A 21052-nucleotide genomic window follows, 5' to 3' on the forward strand; every position below is an offset into this window, starting at 1 on the left:
CTCCTTGCGTTTGTTGTCTCTTCTATCATCCTCTATGGGTATACTACTGTCAGCAGGATTCAATCTTTTTTCCACCGAAGGCCATGTATAGAAAAATAATAATTGCATTAATAATTATTCATATTCTTCATATCTATATTTATTAACATAAATTCTTAAATATGTTATTAGTGATTTACCAAATATTATCCCCCCCAAAAATACCTGCTCATGAGTGCCCCTGCTGGAAAATTAGAAACACATGCCACAAGTCCATCAAAGAGCACACATACTCAAAACATATTAAATACATTTTATTTTATCTCCCCCCAAAAAAGAATATATATAAATAATGATAAATGGGTTGTACTTGTATAGCGCTTTTCTACCTTCAAGGTACTCAAAGCGCTTTGACACTACTTCCACATTTACCCATTCACACACACATTCACACACTGATGGAGGGAGCTGCCATGCAAGGCGCTAACCAGCACCCATCAGGAGCAAGGGTGAAGTGTCTTGCTCAGGACACAACGGACATGACGAGGTTGGTACTAGGTGGGGATTGAACCAGGGACCCTCGGGTTGCGCACGGCCACTCTCCCACTATATATACACACACACACACATATATATATATATATATATATATATATATATATATATATATATATATATATATATATATATATATATATATATATATATATATATATATGTGTGTGTGTGTGTGTGTGTGTGTATATATATATATATATGTGTGTGTATATATATATATATATATATGTGTGTGTGTGTGTGTGTATATATATATATATATATATATACAGGTATATGTATATATATATATATATAAATATGTGTGTGTGTATATATATATATATATATACAGGTATATGTATATATATATATATATATATAAATATGTGTGTGTATATATATATATATATATATACACACACACACATATATATACACATTTGCATATATAGTTCATACACATGTGTATATATATATATATTTATATATATATATTTATATATACAGGTATATATAATTTCATGTTTTTTTAAAAAGCCTATAAAGTAAGATGCACCGCTCGTATTCCATTTTGCCGGTATCCATTTTCGGAGATTTTAACCAGATCATTTTTGGCTTCTTGTTCTTTGTAGTCTTCAAATGCGGTCCATGTTTACTTATATTTATTCTGTTTATAGATGCTTCAACATTCTAGAAAAAGCCGGTTTCAAAGTGTGACTTGATGCCAGGTCTGCCCTAAATTGGATCCAGAAGCAACATTTTATTTTCAGGGCCCCACTACTATTTTTTAGACTTTTTTTTCTTTATCTGTGTGAAACACATTTTATACTTTTTTAATCAAAATGAAACCTAATTTTATGCAAGTTTTATACAAAAATTAATTCATAGGAAATGTATTGTTCAATAATTAAGTATAATAACGAATTTAACAAATTAATTTAACAGATCCTACTGGGATATAAACCCAGTTCTTCTGCTTGCAAGCCCATCACTATCACACCTAGCAGGGCTGCCCCCAGGTGGGGCCCTAAGCAAAAAATAATTTGGAGTCCCCGCTTCCTCCTTAAAAAAAATCACACTTTTTTTTATTCATGTCAAAAGATTTTTATGTATTTGTAAACAAGCTTGAATTTGATGCATGGTTTGTACTAAAACTAATTTATAGGAAATACATTGTATAAATATTTATTTTCGTGCAAAATAACAATTTTAGCATCATTATTATACGTACACGTACAAACCTTTTCAAATCATCTCTAACTGTGATTAAAACCAGTTCCTCTGCCTTACAAACTAGGACTAATGCTATGCGCCAAGGGAGCCTGTGTGACTGTGTGGGGAAATTTGCCATCACATTTCTGCCAGGGATGGAGCAGGAAGCGGCTAGGAATAGGTTGCGGTAAAATTTCATATAAAGTGCCCTGACATTCATCAATTGACAGTTTACATGCGCATAGTCACACAAAAACAGCCCCACTTCTCCCCCCACACAGATCGGGGACTCCTTCGCATTGCGCGGGATCTGCATGTAGGGAGGGCGACCCTGCTTTACGCCTATTTGTGTATCAAAGAGACATATTTTAAAACAGAAACAGCTTTTATTCTACAACATTCTCCATGTCTTAGTAATTACTCATGATGTGTTCCTTATGCCTGTATTCAATATGTACTTCTCCAGTTAACCTTTTTAAGTTAATAGGGTTTATAGCCGAGTGTGATGCGACTGGGATGAAAATCAGCACTTCCAAGTCCGAGTCCATGGTTCTCGCCCGGAAAAAGGTGGAGTGCCATCTCCAGGTTGGGGAGGAGATCTTGCCCCAAGTGGAGGAGTTCAAGTACCTCAAAGTCTTGTTCATGAGTGAGGGAAGAGTGGATCGTGAGGTCGACAGGCAGATTGATGCGGACCCTGTAACGATCCGTCGTGGTGAAGACAAAGCTGAGCCGGAAGGAAAAGCTCTCAATTTCCGGCTCGATCTACGTCCCTATCCTCACCCATGGTCATGAGCTTTGGGTTATGACCGAAAGGAAAAGATCACAGGTACAAGTGGCTGAAATGAGTTTCCACCGTCAGGTGGCGGGGCTCTCTCTTAGAGATAGGGTGAGAAACTCTTTTATTCGGGAGGAGCTCAAAGTAAAGCCGCTGCTCCTCCACATCGAGAGGAGCCAGATGAGGTGGTTCAGGCATCTGGTCAGGATGCCCCCCCGGACCCCTCCCTGGGGAGGTTTTTACGGCACGTCTGACCCGCAGGAGGCCACATGGAAGACCCAGGAGATGTTGGAGGGACTTAGTCTCCCAGCTGGCCTGGTAATGCCTTGGGATCCCCCAGGTGGAGCTGGACAAAGTAGCTGGGGAGAGGGAAGTCTGGGCTTCTCTGCTTAGGCTGCTGCCCCCGTGACCCGACCTTCGATAAGTGGAAGATGGTGGCTGGATGGATGGATGGAATTATAGATCCTGTTCAGTAACAATATAAATAGAAAGAAAGAAAAATAGTAAATACTTAAATGTTCAATAAAGAAGTGAAAGAAAGCTATGTTATCAATTTGACCAGCCAATTTCTCCTAGTTGTTAGCTACTTCCTCATTGAAAACCCCACACAGCTAAACAAGGGATTTGACCAAAAGCGTTTCAGAGGCACATAACTAAATTCTCATAAAATCTAATTATTAGCATGAATTAGTGCATTTCCAAGAATAGTTGAATATTTCCTCCTTGCAATTCTTCAGCCTCTCCTCTCAAGCTGCTTATTGCTGTGTTAATTCCGGAGACTTCAGGCACGACACAAATAGCAGCATAATTTACAAGTCAAACAGGAAAGAGACTGGGAATGGCGGAGCTGCAAGGTGAGTATAGGAAGAGGAGGTGTGGAATGCAATCAGTGTCTACAAGGTGGGAAGTCAAGGATGGAAACATGAATTTCAAAATGTTTGAATTCTGTATTATATATGTTGTATTGTATTATGTTTCATCAAGATGGTGTATGTCCCCTCAGAGAAAAAACAGAGGGTTCACACTGTGCACAGGAGGTTTACTACGAAGCAGCATGTTTTTCTTATCCAGAAGCGGAAGTATGAGGATTAACTCCAGTTATGCGATATTACAAAGCCGGGTAACTGGCAGGATATGTCACCATGGTAATGTTAGACATTCGACTCATGTTCTTTTATTGAACAGTCAGTCTTCTGAAAAAGTTTACAGGATTATTTAAAACAGGCCACAGGTCAAAGTTACAGCATTGGTCTCACTCTTGCAGAAGTCAGTTGATTGCTTACGCAAGCGGGTGCCCAGATCAAGAATGTATCACTCTCTTTAGAGTGAATGAGCGGATAGTTCCAATGGGAGTCCATGGTTTCCTGATGTTGGGGCCAAGCCTTGGGAAAAAGAAGCAACGTGAGTTCACGAACACGTAGGCTAGTCAGGCTTTTGATTAGGGCATTTGTTTCAAAAGGATATGTAGCTAACTAAAATTATTCCGATTTCAAATTAGTAATCTCTGAGTCTTTTTTCTAAGAATTTGACCTTTATACCATATTTCAGACAGCTTGAGGTTACTTGGGCTTATACAGATATTCTTACAGCCAAGTCCATGTGATTAGAAATAACCAAAACATGCATGCATCAAAGTCTCCAAAACAATAGATAGTAATAGCAAGCAGAATGAAGGTCGAAGTGGCTGATGCCAAATTAAGTTTGAAACAAAGAGTGAACTTGAATTTAAGTGAACCCAAGAGTATATTTGCTCGATTGATTGATTGATTGATTGAGACTTTTATTAGTAGGTTGCACAGTGAAGTACATATTCCGTACAATTGACCACTAAATGGTAACACCCGAATAAGTTTTTCAACTTGTTTGTGATTCAATATACAGATATATACTATCATATATATACTATCATCATAATACAGTCATCACACAAGATAATCATCAGGTTGTATACATTGAATTATTTACATTATTTACAATTCGGGGTGTGGAGGTCTGACTTGGTAGGATATGTACAGCAAGTAGTGGACAGAGAGAGAGAGAGAGAGAGAGAGAGATCAGAAGGCATAAGAAAAATATCTGCATTTGATTGTTTACATTTGATTATTAACAACAATCCGGGGAGGGTGTTAGTTTAGGGTTGAAGTTGCCCTAACAGTAACATCATGAGGCTTGTCCGACAGTACCAATAAAGTTCGTTAATAAAGTTCGCATGACCAAGCCAGACATTGAAGATGTAGTATTTTTTTAAGTACCAATGATTGTCACACACACACTAGGTGTGGCAAAATTATTCTCTGCATTTGACCCATCACCCTTGATCACCCGCTGGGAGGTGAGGGGAGCAGTGAGCAGCAGCGGTGGCCGCGCCCGGGAATCATTTTTGGTGATTTAACCCCCCAATTCCAACCCTTGATGCTGAGTGCCAAGCAGGGAGGTCATGGGTCCCATTTTTATGGTCTTTGGTATGACTCGGTCGGGGTTTGAACTCACATCCTACCGATCTCAGGGCGGACACTCTAACCACTAGGCTGAGCGGTAATATGAAGCTGGATAAGAGAGGCGGTGTTAGTGACAGATGACCAATCACAAATATGAACAATGTACTGGCAGCGGACATCTTACTTTACTCAGAAATAATCTACCACAGTGGTTCTCAAACCTTTTTCACCAAGTACCACCGTAATGGCCAACATTAAAATACAGTACTGTCGTAGGCCTAAGTATTCATTAAACACAAAGCTCAGGTTTTTATTTAACACATATATTTAATATTTCTGTCCACTGTAACATGACATCGTTTGAACAGTAACACTGTTTATTTAGATGATTCTTTGGTGTACCACGAGACGGAGCCCGTGTATCAGAGTTTGAGAATCACCGATGTATCATATTATGCAATAGAAATACAATAAAAGGCACTTACTCAATGATCATGTTGCAGCAATAATAGTCCCAAACTTACAAGAAAGGCAGTACTGTACATTTGGCACTCAGCATCAAGGGTTGGAATTGGGGGTCAAATCACCAAAATGATTCCCGAGCGTGGCAAAAGCTGCTGCTCACTGCTCCCTCACCTCCTAGGGGGTGGAACAAGGGGATGGGTCAAACGCAGAGGATAATTTTACCACACCTAGTGTGTGTGTGTGACTATCAGTGGTACTTTAACTTTTAACTTTCCAGCAGCTCCTTCTGTATACTGTACATGCACATGCAGGTGCATCTCAATATATTAAAGACTGAAAAATCAAAGGATGCGGAGGCCATTTGGATCATTTTAACTTTCAAAACGAATACAAGGTATACACTTTTTAAGTGGAAAAAACAGCCTGCATGTCAACAGTTGCACTTTTTTTCATTACAATACACCGTTTGCTCTTTTATTCCACAATCAAATATAATCGAAAATGCAAAAGCTGGTTTAATAATGCAATAATAATAACAATTACAATACATATTCATTTTAAAAATAGGCTAACACCATCAGAACATGCACGTCAAAGTGATACTAATGGAAGAACAATGAGAAGATAGCTTGGAGTCAGTATATTTTCAAACAAACTTTTTAGACTTAAGAGCTGAGATCGGCTTCATCACCCCCCGCGACCCCGAAAGGGACAAGCGGTAAAAAATGGATGGATGGATGGAGTTCATCTTTCATGTTATCAGTTTGAGAACTTTTTTTTTTCTCTCTTTCTTTTTTTCTCTTTCCCTTTTCCAAGCGGTAGTAAAATGGATAGATGGATGGATGGATTTGCGTATGTTATGTAACTGTATCCTGCGATGAGGTGGCGACTTGTCCAGGCTGTACCCCGCCTTCCGTCCCATTGTAGCTGAGATAGGCTCCAGCGCCCCCCGCGACCCCAAAGGGAATAAGCGGTAGAAAATGGATGGATGGATGTAACTGTATCTGTGTAGTGTTATTTTATTTTATTATTTTGAGAATTTTCTTTTTCTTTTCCTTTCTTTTATTGTAACTGGATTTGCGTATGTTCTGTAACTGTATCTGTGTACTGTTATTTTATTATTTTGAGAATTTTCTTTTTCTTTTCCTTTTTCCTTTATTTTATTTGTAATTGGATTTGTGTATGTTCTGTAACTGGATGTGTGTATTATTATTTTACTTTGAACTTTTGAAAAGGACCCCAGGAATACTAGCCTGGCGTTTGTGCGTCGGCTAATGGGGATCCTCAATAAACAATAAACAAACAAACAATAAAAATTACAGTAACCTGTATGTAAAAATATGTTTTTAAGAGGCGTTAAGCTTTTTAGCGTTATCTTTTTTGAGTAGGCATCTTTTTAAGGGACCGCATAGTGTCAGATGGTCCTTTTCGAAATGAAAAACCGAATCTCGCACGTTGTGCCCTTCCGCCAGACAAAGTATTCCCCTGTGGAGCGGAAGAGCCGCGCGGCTGAATGTGTCCTATTAGATACCGTCACGGTACAGGTGTGTATTTACCAACGTCATTGTTTAGTTTCGGGGGTTCAACTTTGCGGAAAGGTGTGTATACAAGATGCCTCCTAAACGCACAAGAAACACTGGAAATCCACAGAGTCAGGAGCGGCTCAACAAGGAGCTACGAGGCAAAAAACTTGCTCTTTTCATTCAACAATTTGAGAAAGACGGTACGGGAAATCATATTTAAATACTGGGTTTTTTTGTCGTTTCTAGCTATGTTTATTTTACTTGCAGCACAAGAGCGTCTGAATGAACTTGACAGAAAACTACAGAACATGTTGGCAACCATCGATAAAGTCTTTGAAATAGAGCTGCTGAAAATGCCACCCTCCTTGCAAAATACGCTCATGGGGGACTTAATAGGTGGTAACCGTTACTAAGTGTTATTTGTGGTAATTCATTGTCCAATGGCTATTTTTTCAAGCTGTTTGTTAATGTTTAGAACAAGAACTCTCAGGCGACAAGGCGATATCCATCGACATCCTGGTGAGTTGTTTTGTAAAGTGTGTCGCCATCTGGTGGCGAGTAATGGCATATTCCTCCATCTTGATTTGCAGCATGAAAGTCCTGATGTGCACCAGCCACTCAGGAAGGCGTCCAGCAAAAGAGGTGACATTTTTACATTGACTCTGACTTAAAATGCATCGGCAAAACCCTTCATTGACACAAATATTATCTAATCAGCTGTGCTTTTCTCTTTGGTGACAGGACAATTAACTGATCCCGGTTTGTCCAGTTTGTCTCGGAAGAACTCGGGCAAGACATCCACGGTAAAGTTGGCGTGGCGCTTCAAGCTGACAGAGCAGAGTTATTTAACTGGCAGTCCCAAAAGCAGTAGGGGAGTACCCACTGTGGAATACTTTTTTCTTGCGAAAAGTCGTTTCAGTTCTGATTTATTACGGTTCAAAACAGTTCTCCACTGTAGTGGTCTGTAAGGAATGAAAATACATGTATTGTAATAACTTGGATTGTGCGCAAAGAGTAATTATCAAATTAAATTGCAATTTTTGGGACTGTTATATAGATGGTTTTAATACAAATTATTTACCATTTGTATCTCTTTATGAGGTTAAACCTACAAAATCAACAATCGATTCATTTTCCCACCTGTGTAGTAGAGGTATGAATGTTTTGGCACAATTATATTATGTTTTGGGGGCTACAATTTCTTTATAAATAGTTTTAAGCATTTTAATGTATACTAATATTCTATTTTATATTGTTAATAGGTTTTAATATAAATGTACTGTATTTATTTGTGTATAAGATATGTATAAAGGGATCCTCCTTTGGCTACTGCGCTATTTTCCAGTTTTTGGATGTTAATGCTCACTGTGTGTGTGCGCGTGCGTGTGCATATTGCCCGCTAAGTGATGAAATAAATATACATCCCTATTTGGCAAGCAGGCATTCCTAATTTAATGTTCTTGCCTTCTAAAACCACAGACCCCATCATAAACTTGCGGCTCAAATCTATCTATTCCCTTACACATGGCTGAAAGTGTTGCCGGCTGGTGGCCGCACTGTGGAAGTTATTGTCTCTTTTGATTTATTAATCTACTTGTTAATTTCTTATTTTTAGCTGGTTACTCTGTGCTGTAACACAGTTCCAGTTAGATTTCTGTTGAAATGTACAAAGCATTTATTATTTTACTTGTTTCACTACTTCACATTCAAGCCAGCTGAATGCCATGTTTAGTATGTTCTCCTCTCCTCTAGATCTGCATTTTTTAGAACCGTCTGTATTACTTTATTTGTGGTACGCAAGTAGTTGATATCTGGACTTTTATCCAGCATCGTCCCCATTCCAATCATGATGCATCTGAGAATGGATCTTTTTCCCCACCTCGAAAGTATATTATTATTTTTACATTTCTAATGAAGCCTACCCACTGCAGAGCCTTCATGTGCTTGCATTTGAGAACCAGTGATATGGAGGGTTGCTGACTATCATTATTGCAGCAGATTTGTCATGTGGTGGATCTTTGACAGCAGTGTGATGATTTCATTTGGATCGCTGTTAAATTGTGCATTATGGTTTTTGTTTTTGCAGCGGCGCAAAGGATCCAAAAGAGCAAAGCTGTTGCCTGGCAGCAGCAGCACAGGAAATCTTGGGTAAGCTCTGCGACTTGAGTTCATGCATTTAGGATGTTTAATTGTTGGTTCACATGTCTACATGTATTCCTCCATTACCATCAAAAGAACTCCAGGCAGCGTGATCAAGCCCAGCGATGAGGTCATGGCAGCTAGACGTAAACTTAGGTATGCTTAACAAGTACCAATGTTTTTTGCTTCCTCCTTTTGCTATCACGATTTATGATTTGTGATATGTAGCTTGTCCTAACACAGGGTCTTCGCGCGTCATTTAAAAAGCATTATAAACCATGAAATGGATTTTGTGAAACTTAAGGCCTTAAATGGGATTAAAATAATTAAATTTGATGTCCATTTTATTGATTATACTGGGGGGGGTGACATCTGGAAGCAATTTTTTTTTGTCTTACCAGAGTATGATGTATGTAGCACTTTGCGTCACTGTTACCGCAGTGGGAGACGAGGAAAGACCGGTGTGTTGTTTCTTTAACGTTAATAAGCCTGCAATGTTATGCAGAGGTATAGTTATAACAATTTTATAGACAAATTAGACTATTTAATATTTGAGAAGCACTGCCCAGTTGTGGGCAGTTACAGTTACTAATGGGAGTTACTGTTGTAGCCTTCAAAGCCCTCTAAAACAACTTCAAAATCCTCCATCAACGTTTTATATACACACTGCAAGTATAGATATAATGTAGTATCAGACACGTTCATAACTATGTAATATGTACAATAATTATCTTATTTTGGTCATTCTAAGCATTGCTGGAACCAAATTTCCTCAGCGCACTTCCAGCAAAAATGTGAGAGTTTTCTAATCATGGCAGACTTAGTAACAGACAACTGAGACAACTATATTTTTGAACCTGAATATACAGAGGATGAACTGCTGGTTATAGAAGCAAGCATGAGAGTGAAACGCTGACAGAAGCCAAGAGAGTGAGGTTGGCGTGACTTTGACTCTGTAAATGTGGAACTTGGAGCTGAGCTATGCTGACAGAAATTAATTGCTTACCCAAAATCAACTGAAAACATCCCCCGCTAGCTGGACCAAATGGACAAATGTCCATCGAGTGGGTCATTTTAATATTGCTCATGATACATGCAGAATGTCTTGTGTGTTATCACTAGGAATTACCATGTTTTTAAACATTAATTTCGGCGACCAAATATGAATTCTGCATTTTACTAACTTTGTTATGAAATCTTGAAATTCCCTAACTTTGTTTTCTTATCAGCAATCAAGCAGTATGTTTACATCCTTAGCACAATACCAGAATTGTCCCGTGAAAACCCGTCTGACCGGAACTCTAACAATACAAGTTCCTTGGGTGAATTATGTAAACATACTACAATATAAAAAAAATAAGATCAAAACAAAAATTGTTGAAGGCTCGCCTCAGCTGCAGTACTTGCTGTTCCTCTTGCCTAAACGGCGCACTGAATTGCAGGACAGGGAGACGACAGGGGTGCCGAAACAAGCTCGCGAGTTAGCATAGTTAGGATCATCGAGCTAACTTACTTGTTGTTGCCTGTGTCCCCGTTCCAAGCCACAATGTTTATGGCTTTTTACTTTGCTGCTAACATTTGGATGACTACAATCCCAACACTGTTGTTTCCGAACCAATTGTAGTTCTAGAGCATTTATTAGTAACCAGCGAGAAAATATATTTTTGACATGACTGATGTAAACAGGTCATAACACTGGAAGTATATTACCCGAGGAGGCGTGGCTGTAGGATAGAGTTGCAAACGTTTTTTGAGTTTTTTGCATGTATGTTATATAATTACATTTTCAATAATGTTAGGAAATTGCTAAAAAAAACTAACATTTCTGTGGTACATTACATTTGACATGTAATTGTCAAAAAGCCAACTAAAAGATTTTGGTAAATGAGAATAAATCTAAAAGTAAAATATAATGTATAAATGCACCCAATTGCAGGAAATGTAGTCTTCTTTTTTTTAAATGTTCTTTCGGGGCTTGCCTGGCAACACTTTGTGGTGATAGAATTCTTCCGCTTTTTTTTTCCTCAAAGAGTGCTCACATGCCTGTATTACAACTACATTCGCTGTCGAGCCAACTGTGTAAAAACATGAAATGTGGGCTAATACTTTCCAGATACTGATCATGTTTTTCAGTTAGTACAGATTGGTGTCCTATCGCATTACACAATCAAATGAGATTCGAGTGCTGAAGTAGAAGCTATCTTATCTCCTGCCATAGCTAGTTCACGGCTAATACCGTAGCACACCGATGTGAGAAAAATAGTTCCTCAGTGTTTGCTCTTACAATAATAATGTTGCTACAGCTTGGTTATCATACAAGTTACAGAACGTAAATTAAGTATTGTTGTCATTTTTTTAATCTCATAAGTGCAGTTCCCATTTAATATGATTTTAATTTTAATTTTGAAAAAACATACAAAATAAGGGTGTGTTATTCTGGGAATTGTGGTATTGAGCCGATACCAAGTAAACACAGATGCTGATACTTGTGTGAATATGCCTCTAGTTAACTGACTTAGATATATAACACAGGAAAATAGTGAATACAGTTCCAATGTTTTTATAAATGAATGCAAAAATATGAAACCGTGTAATCGTATAAAGTTAATCAAAAATACTTCCCTTATGTTTTTAAAGAAAAGTGTAAAATAAAAAATACGTTATGAATATGAATGTAAAAATCTTCACACAAATAACTTCCATACAAGTAGATATTTGTAAAAAAACATTCAGTAGAGCAGGATGGGAGGGCAAGGTGTTCTATGTAGGCAGCAGAGAATAGTGTGCTGTTAGCACACGCATACTATAATAGATGTTCTGGTCATAAACTGAGAAAAATAGAATTTACTGGTCGTTTAAAGGGGAATATTATCACCAGACCTATGTAAGCGTCAATATATACGTCACATCGGGAAGCAATCCGCCATTTTCTCAAACACCGAGTCAAATCAGCTCTGTTATTTTCCGTTTTTTCGACTGTTTTCCGTACCTTGGAGACATGCCTCGTCGGTGTGTTGTCGGAGGGTGTAACAACACGAACAGGGACGGATTCAAGTTGCACCAGTGGCCCAAAGATGCGAAAGTGGCAAGAGATTGGACGTTTGTTCCGCACACTTTACCGACGAAAGCTATGCTACGACAGAGATGGCAAGAATGTGTGGATATCCTGCGACACTCAAAGCAGATGCATTTCCAACGATAAAGTCAAAGAAATCTGCCGCCAGACCCCCATTGAATCTGCCGGAGTGTGTGAGCAATTCAGGGACAAAGGACCTCGGTAGCACGGCAAGCAATGGCGGCAGTTTGTTCCCGCAGACGAGCGAGCTAAACCCCCTGGATGTCTTGGCTCACACCGTCCCTTAAACTGGACAGATCAGCTTTCAGAAAAAGAGCGCGGATCAGGGTATGTCTACAGAATATATTAATTGATGAAAATTGGGCTGTCTGCACTCTCAAAGTGCATGTTGTTGCCAAATGTATTTCATATGCTGTAAACCTAGTTCATAGTTGTTAGTTTCCTTTAATGCCAAACAAACGCATACCAATTGTTGGTTAGAAGGCGATCGCCGAATTCGTCCTCGCTTTCTCCCGTGTCGCTGGCTGTCGCGTCGTTTTCGCTTGCATACAGTTCAAACCGATATGGCTCAATAGCTTCAGTTTCTTCTTCAATTTCGTTTTCGCTACCTGCCTCCACACTACAACCATCCGTTTCAATACATTCGTAATCTGTTGAATCGCTTAAGCCGCTGAAATCCGAGTCTGAATCCGAGCTAATGTCGCTATAGCTTGCTGTTCTTTCCGCCATGTTTGTTTGTGTTGGCTTCACTATGTGACGTCAAAGGAAAATGGACGGGTGTTTATAACGATGGTTAAAATCAGGCACTTTGAAGCTTTTTTTAGGGATATTGCGTGATGGGTAAAATTTTGAAAAAAAACTTCGAAAAATATAATAAGCCACTGGGAACTGATTTTTAATGGTTTTAACCATTCAGAAATTGTGATAATGTTCCAGGAACTGCAACAAAGTGGCGCAATCATGCCAGTAACAATTCGATACACTGCAAAAACTGAAATCTAAGTAAGATTAAATATCTCAAATAAGGGTGGTATTTGCTTATTTTCTGTCTGATAAGATAATTCTTCTCACTAAGCAGATTTTTTTTGTTAGCGTGTTTTACTTGTTTTAAGGGTTTTGGTCCGAAATGATCTCAGTAAGATATTACAGCTTGTAGGTGAGATTTTATGACCTATATTGTGTAAAACATGCTTGAAACTAAGATATCAACTGATGCAAAGCTGTGTCATCAACACTCACAAGTATAAAACTACTTTTTTAAAGTAATAATTTCTTACTTCAAGCATGAAAAAAAAAATCATGATGCGAGCACAAATCATTATGTCAAGATAATGGCACTAGCATTTACTTATTTAAGAATATTTTTCAACATATTGAGCAAAAAGGTCTAATTTTTTTTTTCTACCAAGAAAAGTGCACTTGTTATTATGAGAATATACTTATTTTAAGGTATTTTTGGGTTCATTGAGGTTAGCTAATTTTACTTGTTTTGGAAAGTCTTGACAAGTCAAATTTTCTTGTTCTATTGGCAGATAATTTTGCTTGCGGTAGTTCAAGTAAAATACCCCTATTTTTTTGTATTTTTTTTCCTGTTTTTGAACACTGACTTTTTGCAGTGTACCTTGGTATCAGTACTATCGATATTTAAACACAGTTAAATATCATGGTTCCACAATGATAGTAATATCATTGTGGAACCATTGTGCCAAAAGGGTACCGTATCCATACTGAAATTTGCAAATCAATGTTCTAGAAAGTTTTATTCTTAATGTCTGTCCAGGTCTGTTGTATCCATGGGAGATTTGGATTGTTCAGTGGCTGGATCTGCTGCACACATCACTGTAACCACAGCACTTGGACAGGTGCATATTAAATGGACATTGGACTCTATTCTCCTCGTTCGAGATTAATGTATATTTGTGTATTTAATGCCAGGCTGTCTGCTTTTCTGAGGAGAACAAGGACAAAATCAACTTTGACTTGCTAGATGACGTGGCGTGGTGCCAGGTGGAGAAGCTCTCTGTAAGTAAAGAATCTTCCCGGCTAGAGCTGCAACGATTACTCGATTAATTCGGTTAGAAAAAAGCTTTGCTTTATATTTTGCTGCTTTAAATAATTGTTTTAGTGTAACTAATAAACATAGGTAAAATCCAACTTTAAATACAAGGCCATACAACTGAAATTATGGAATCACCAGTCTTGCAGGATGTTCATCAAGTAGTTGAAAGGGGTACTGCACTTTTTTTTTTTTTTAAATGCTGCCTGTCATTCACAATTCCTATGTTGGGCAAGCTCACATAGGTTTCTGTTTTGTGTATTCTAAATCACACAAAAAAATGCGAGGTGGCTAATGTTGTTTTTATAAATGGTTGATTTATATAGGCTAGTAAGGTAAAGTTTTGTACCTGACAAGTTTCGGCTACCTTGCTTCTGCAGCCGTTATCAACAATGTTGCTAATGGAAGTAATCTATTCCACTTGAAAAGCCTTTTTACAAGAAAAAACGCCAACAATACTCATTTACATGTTGTGACCTGCATATTAACCAAGTACGAGCAACATTGTTATAAGCACCAAAGCCGATTAACTACTTTTAGTAACACGGCGCAGTGATCACCGAGAGGTAACTTAGGCTGCTGAGCGGCATCTCCTGTGAGTAGGTAAAATATTATAAATCATGCCTCCGACCTGTATGGTAGAAGTTTGCGGCCATAAACCGCAAAGTTAGTCAACTCTCACATTCAATTTATACCTGTAAGCCATTGCAAAAATACGAGGCAATATGCTCGTTTGCTCCCAGAATTTTTTTTTACCTGAGAATTATGATCATCATCTAATCAGGCAACAGAAATATTGTGCTGAAAAATATAAACATCCCATTAGTCGGCATCTCAGTGAAAGTAGATATTGTACAGTGATTGTTTTATTATGTTTGTGTTTGTATTTGTTGTTCAGCGCTTGGCAATACTGCTACATGATGCTTAGTGTTTCACTAGAGTTTGTTCTGCTTATCACTCATTATCTAAAACTTTTAGCTCATACTTTGTATATTCAGGCTCAAAAATATAATGTTCTGAATCCTCATTTGTCCCAGAATAGTCATCGTTAGCTCTCATGAAGTCTGCCATGAGTACCGGTAGTTGTTGTTGTTGTTGTTAAGGAAATTAAAAACCATGTGATGCGCTATGTTAAGTTAAAAAAAAATTAAAGTACCAATGATTGTCACACACACACTAGGTGTGGTGAAATGATCCTCTGCATTTGACCCATCACCCTTGATCACCCCTTGGGAGGTGAGGGGAGCAGTGAGCAGCAGCGGTGGCAGCGCCCTGGAATATTTTTTGATGATTTAACCCCCAATTCCAACTCTTGATGCTGAGTGTCAAGCAGGAAGGTAACGGGTCCCATTTTTATAGTCTTTGGTATGACTCGGCCGGGGTTTGAACACACGACCTACCGATCAATCACCTGCATTGTTTGTACTTATTCACACAAGGATTGGGAATAAGGGGCAAAAGTCCAAACAAAGTGCAGCTCATCTTTAATTTTGCAGGAAAAAAAGCAGATACAACTATAGTCATTTCTGGCTTTAAGAAACACTAAAAGAAATCAAGAAAAAATGTGTGGTAGTCTGCAATAGTTAAATTTTTTCGATTAAGCAGAGTGACAAAATTATGGAATCACTCCATTTTGAGGAAATTGGGGAATCACTACAACACACCACTAGTAATTGGTTGCCCCACATCTGGCTTTTATAACAGCTTGCAGTGTCTGAGGCCTGGACTTCATGAATGACAAACAGTACTTTTCAGCAATGTTTTTCCAAAGGTTCTCTGAGTTTGGAGTCTTGTCTTGGACCATTTTCTATCAATTCCACCATAGATTTTCAATTGGATTGAGATCCAGGCTATTTGCAGGCCATGACATTAACCTTGTGTGTCTTTCTTGAACGAAAAATTTTAACCGCTTTTGCTCCATAGCAAAATGCACTATCCTCTTGAAAAATGTCATTATCCTCAAACAGCATTTTGAATGATTCAGAAAAGTGCCCAAAATGTAAACTTGTGCCTTTATAAATATTTAAAGACAGCCGTCTCCCTAGTGCCATTACCTGACATCAGCGACTGTGGAAATGTGCAAGTTTTCTTCAGGCAGTCGTCTTCATAATTCTCAATGGAATGCCACCAAACAAAAGGTTACATCATTACCTTGCCAAATTCAGATCCACGAGGTTTGGAGTTTGGAGGACACGTTTCCAGTGAGAGTTGGACTCTGCCAAGGCTGCCCTTTGTCACCGATTCTGTACATAACTTTCATGGACAGAATTTCCAGGCGCAGTCAGGGCGTTGAGGGGATCCGGTTTGGTGGCTGCAGGATTAGGTCCCTGTTTTTTGCAGATGATGTGGTCCTGATGGCTTCAACTGGCCAGGATCTTCAGCTCTCACTGGATCGGTTCACAGCCGAGTGTGAAGCGACTGGGATGAGAATCAGCACCTCCAAGTCAGACTCCATGGTTCTCACCCGGAAAAGGGTGGAGTGCCATCTCCGGGTTGGGGAGGAGACCCTGCCCCAAGTGGAGGAGTTCAAGTAGCTTGGAGTCTTCTTCACGAGTGAGGGAAGAGTGGATCGTGAGATCGTCAGGCGGTGCGGTGTCTTCAGTAATGCGGACGCCGTAGCGATCCGTTGTAGTGAAGAAGGAGCTGAGCCGGAAGGCAAAGCTCTCAATTTACCGGTCGATCTACGTTCCCATCCTCACCTATGGTCATGAGCTTTGGGTTATGACCGAAAGGACAAGATCACGGGTACAAGCGGCCGAAATGAGTTTCCTCCGCCGTCTGGCAGGGCTCTTCCTTAGAGATAGGGTGAGAAGCTCTATCATCCGGGAGGAGCTCAAAGTAAAGCCGCTGCTCCTCCACATGGAGAGGAGCCAGATGAGGTGGTTTAGACATCTGGTCAGGATGCCACCCGAACGCCTCCCTAGGGAGGTGTTTAGGGCACGTCCGACCGGTAGGAGGCCACGGGGTAGACCCAGGACACGTTGGAGGGACTATGTCTCCCTGCTGCCCTGGGAACGCCTCGGGATCCCCCGGGAGGAGCTGGACAAAGTGGCTTGGGAAGTCTGGGCTTTCCTGCTTAGGCTGCTGCCCCCGTGACCCGACCTCGGATAAGCGGAAGAAGATGGATGGATGGATGGAAGAAAGAAAGAATCAAACAACTGAATGAACATCCTCCAAGACTGATGATTTCATAACTGTAGTTACAGCACTGCTGCTGCTATAGAGGGTACACGAGAGTGATGGTGTGTGAGTGCTGTGATTTGTGTGGCAGTGATAGTTTTCTATATTTTACTTTTCTATACGTTAAATGTGCAATTTCAATGTTGATGTGCATTTATTAGGAAAAAAACAATTGATATGCCATCCATCCATTTTCTACCGCTTGTCCCTTTTGGGGTCGTGGGGGTTCGCTGGAGCCTATCTCAGCTGCATTGGTACGCAGAAAAATAGTTTATTTTAATTATTGTCCCTGAAATGCACATTTAAAGCTTTGAAGTGTTTTATCGGATTACTCAAAAAAACAAACTAATTAATGCTCGATTGATAAAATAATCGATAACTGCAGCCCTAGATTTGGCACTCATTTTGATGTATTTTTCTGAAAGATTGATAACACTTCCTTTCTTACAATATCAGAGACTGATGGAGTATGTGTCTGGGAGAAGCCGCTGCCACACTGCACCACGATGAAGTAGTAGCCTCTGATTTACCCTGTTTGTGTAAATACCCGATGAACATTTTAATAATAAAGTTAATTTGTTTGAGGTATTTTTGCAGTAGGTCCTTTTTAGAGCAGCAGTTTTACTAAGTGATGTGCAGTGATGTTCATGACTGCTTTGGGGTCACATTTATACATACGCCCCTTCTCTGCAATTTATTTTCTGATTAGCAAGGATGATGTGACACACTTCTGATAAAGTAATTTTACGTGCTGTAGAAAGTCATGGTGTGTAATCTTTCTGAAAATAGTTTATGAGGGATTGCACAGTCAAGGGTGAGGGTTGCCTCTGCTGCACTGTTGTTTTCTGCCTCATATTGGAATCATTTATAATTGTATAACTTACAACACAGGTGAATTGACCATTTTTGTCTGTTCATTTAAACCTTCTCTGACCACATGGTTTTAGTCATATATAGGATGTTTGAGCATTTTTGCAGTCAGAATTGGAAAAATTGTACAGTGCATTTGATGCTTTTGATATTAAATGTTTTTCTTCTGTTGCTGTAACACCACAATATCAAGAATCCAATTTACTTCATTTCTGCAGCACATTTTTACAAAGTACTGAAGCTCTTGTAAAAAAATAATCAAAACTAGTAAAATGAAATGGAGTCAATTTTAAATGCATTGTTTAACTGAAGACTTGCTCCTTGGAACACTACCATTTTTTAACCACGTTATCTGGCGGAAGGACACAGAATGCCGCCTTTTGATTTGATTAATTTTCAAAACAAAACTTTACGATTTTTTTCTCTTCTTTTGCGTGCTTAAAACTAACATTGCTAAAAGCTTGAAGAGGTTGTTTGCAACGTTTAGACAGCTGCCTAGAGGGTGCTAACTTTCCAATGTATTTCTACGTAGTATATCCCACCGGTGTAACAGCTTCTAGGGCAGACCTGGGCAAATTAAGGCCCGGGGGCCACAAGCTTTTCAATCTGGCCCACCGGAAATTCCCAAATATTTTTTTTAGATCTTTAAGATGGAAAGTGTAGCTGCCATTATGATGTGCATTTATGTTTTCTAATGACCGTAAGTCTTCAACTATACTAAGTATTTCAATGGTTGGAATCTGCGCTTATGGATGATATACCAGTTACTATGGTAATCTAATTAGTTACTATGGTCATCTAATTAGTTACTATGGTCATCTACCTCACAGCAGCTCAGACAAGGCACCAAGCAGTGTGGGCGGGAAGCGTTTCCACAGACGCGGAAGGAGATTTTCACAACAAAGTTCTAAAGCTTAGTGATATATATAATAATAATAATAACAATAATAGATTTTATTTGTAAAAAGCACTTTATATTGAGTAAACAATCTCAAAGTGCTACAGTGTATTAAAAAATAAAATAAGACAATAAAGAAAAAAATAAAATCTAGAATAGCCAAATAGCTATACCTAGTATGCATATATCTAAAAAAAGGCTTTATATCAGACATATCAGATTGTAGGTGGGGTTTATTTTGTACCCTTCGCGTTCCTATTTCACTGTTTGTTGCATTTTTGTTGCGTTTCACTTGATTGTAAAATATGTCAATCGAAAAGGGGTGTGACGTTCATATTTTGTCAATATTCAGTGTTTTATCGTTCATAGAAAAATGTAAAATTCCATTATGTTTTTTAAGCGGGTCTGTCATAACGTTTTTAGCATTCAATCAGACATTATTGTGAGGTTTTGTATAAGTGTTCCTAAAAATAGATATACCGGTCCCCAGACACATTGTTTTCTCTAAATGTGGCCCCCGAGTCAAAATAATTGCCCAGGTCTGTTCTAGGGCGTAATGACGCGCACTATGTACGTACATAACATGTGCACATTAGTTTAAGGTATTTTTAGCTAATAATAGCAATTTTAATAGTTGGCGTTAGCTGTCATTGAATGTATATTCTATCATAACAACATGACTGCAAACTGTTCGTTGCTTCTCTTGGACCACTTTTGTACATGTTTACAAAACAGGGTGAGTGACCGCCATAAACCCCAATCAAAATTATTACATAAATGTAGTATTTGTAAAAAAAAATTATATAGACAATTTTAAACCAAATGTATTCTGCAAACCACTAATAGTAAAATAAGATAAGTTCGTTATATTTTTGCTTTGAAATCTGCAACAGTTGCATTTAAAAGTATGTGTGTATAAATTTTCACCGTTGTCTTTTTTTCATTGGAAAATCCTTCCCCAGTATGTTAGCTGCTTGATGCGACCATGATCTCACATCGCCCACTTGTGGCGCTAATCAAGCATCACAACACAATGTGGTGCATAGAATGTGCTGACTTTTTCATATGTATTCATCACAAAATGGAAATCCAGTCCTTTTTAAAGTGTAGTGAAAAATTGTTACAGGTTGGTTGTTTAAGGACATCATTTATCCCAGGCCTAAATTATTTGGAATTATTTAGAATAGAGGTGTAAACTATTTCTACGAGGGACGCATATTGAAAGATTGTGGGGAGCTTTCTTTGTTATGTTTTTTTATTTTGTAAAAATGCCCCCAAAAAGAGAAATTAAAGATAACGTTTTGAGTCTACCGCCCGAATGCAGCTGAGATAGGCTCCAGAACCCCCCGCGACCCCGAAAGGGACAAGCGGTAGAAGATAAATGGATGGAATTAGTATAAATATTTCATCTTCTTTCAGTATATTGTACTTTTTTTTGCTTTGCTGTTTTCCCTATTTTGAAGTTGGTTTAAAGGTGCCATATGTAATCATTTCATGATGTTAAATGGCCCTAATATGTCAAAAGGCATTAATAAATCATGTTATTTTCGAATACCTTTATAACTAATAACGGTAGTTCAGCCGGGATATGCTCATTTCAAAATTAGATTTATAGCCCCGAAATATTGTTTTCATTTCGATGACAAGGCATCTACCGTTTGACCAACTAAAAAGTCAGTGAGTGTGTCACATCCAGGTTGGCAGTTGCGCACCGCCCTTTGTCGAGCTACTGCCACTGGTATGTATATATATATCCATCCATCCATCCATCTTCCTCCGCTTATCCGAGGTCGGGTCGCGGGGGCAGCAGCCTAAGCAGGGAAGCCCAGACTTCCCTCTCCCCAGCCACTTCGTCCAGCTCTTCCCGTGGGACCCCGAGGCATTCCCAGGCCAGCCGGGAG

At 38.9% G+C, this 21052-nt stretch overlaps 1 protein-coding gene across 2 annotated transcripts in view; it reads left to right on the forward strand.

Moving 5' to 3' along the window:
* The first annotated feature begins 6847 nt into the window (after window positions 1–6847).
* Window positions 6848–21052, forward strand: part of cdca9 (cell division cycle associated 9) — a 33532-nt gene continuing 19327 nt past the window's right edge. Inside the window, exons 1-10 of one of the 2 annotated variants that reach the window (XM_061960328.2) lie at window positions 6848–7132; window positions 7200–7328; window positions 7408–7451; window positions 7523–7574; window positions 7674–7735; window positions 9019–9080; window positions 9168–9227; window positions 13928–14009; window positions 14083–14169; window positions 17840–18409. In XM_061960328.2, coding sequence (XP_061816312.1) covers window positions 7021–7132; window positions 7200–7328; window positions 7408–7451; window positions 7523–7574; window positions 7674–7735; window positions 9019–9080; window positions 9168–9227; window positions 13928–14009; window positions 14083–14169; window positions 17840–17893 — 744 coding nt within the window. In that variant the 5' untranslated portion in view covers window positions 6848–7020 and the 3' untranslated portion in view covers window positions 17894–18409. Of the gene's footprint in view, window positions 7133–7199; window positions 7329–7407; window positions 7452–7522; window positions 7575–7673; window positions 7736–9018; window positions 9081–9167; window positions 9228–13927; window positions 14010–14082; window positions 14170–17839; window positions 18410–21052 lie in introns of those variants that run through there. The other variant, XM_072913227.1, reaches the window with a different exon arrangement.

The sequence above is a fragment of the Nerophis lumbriciformis genome, linkage group LG05 (assembly GCF_033978685.3).
Source record: "Nerophis lumbriciformis linkage group LG05, RoL_Nlum_v2.1, whole genome shotgun sequence".
NCBI classification, from domain to species: domain Eukaryota; kingdom Metazoa; phylum Chordata; class Actinopteri; order Syngnathiformes; family Syngnathidae; genus Nerophis; species Nerophis lumbriciformis.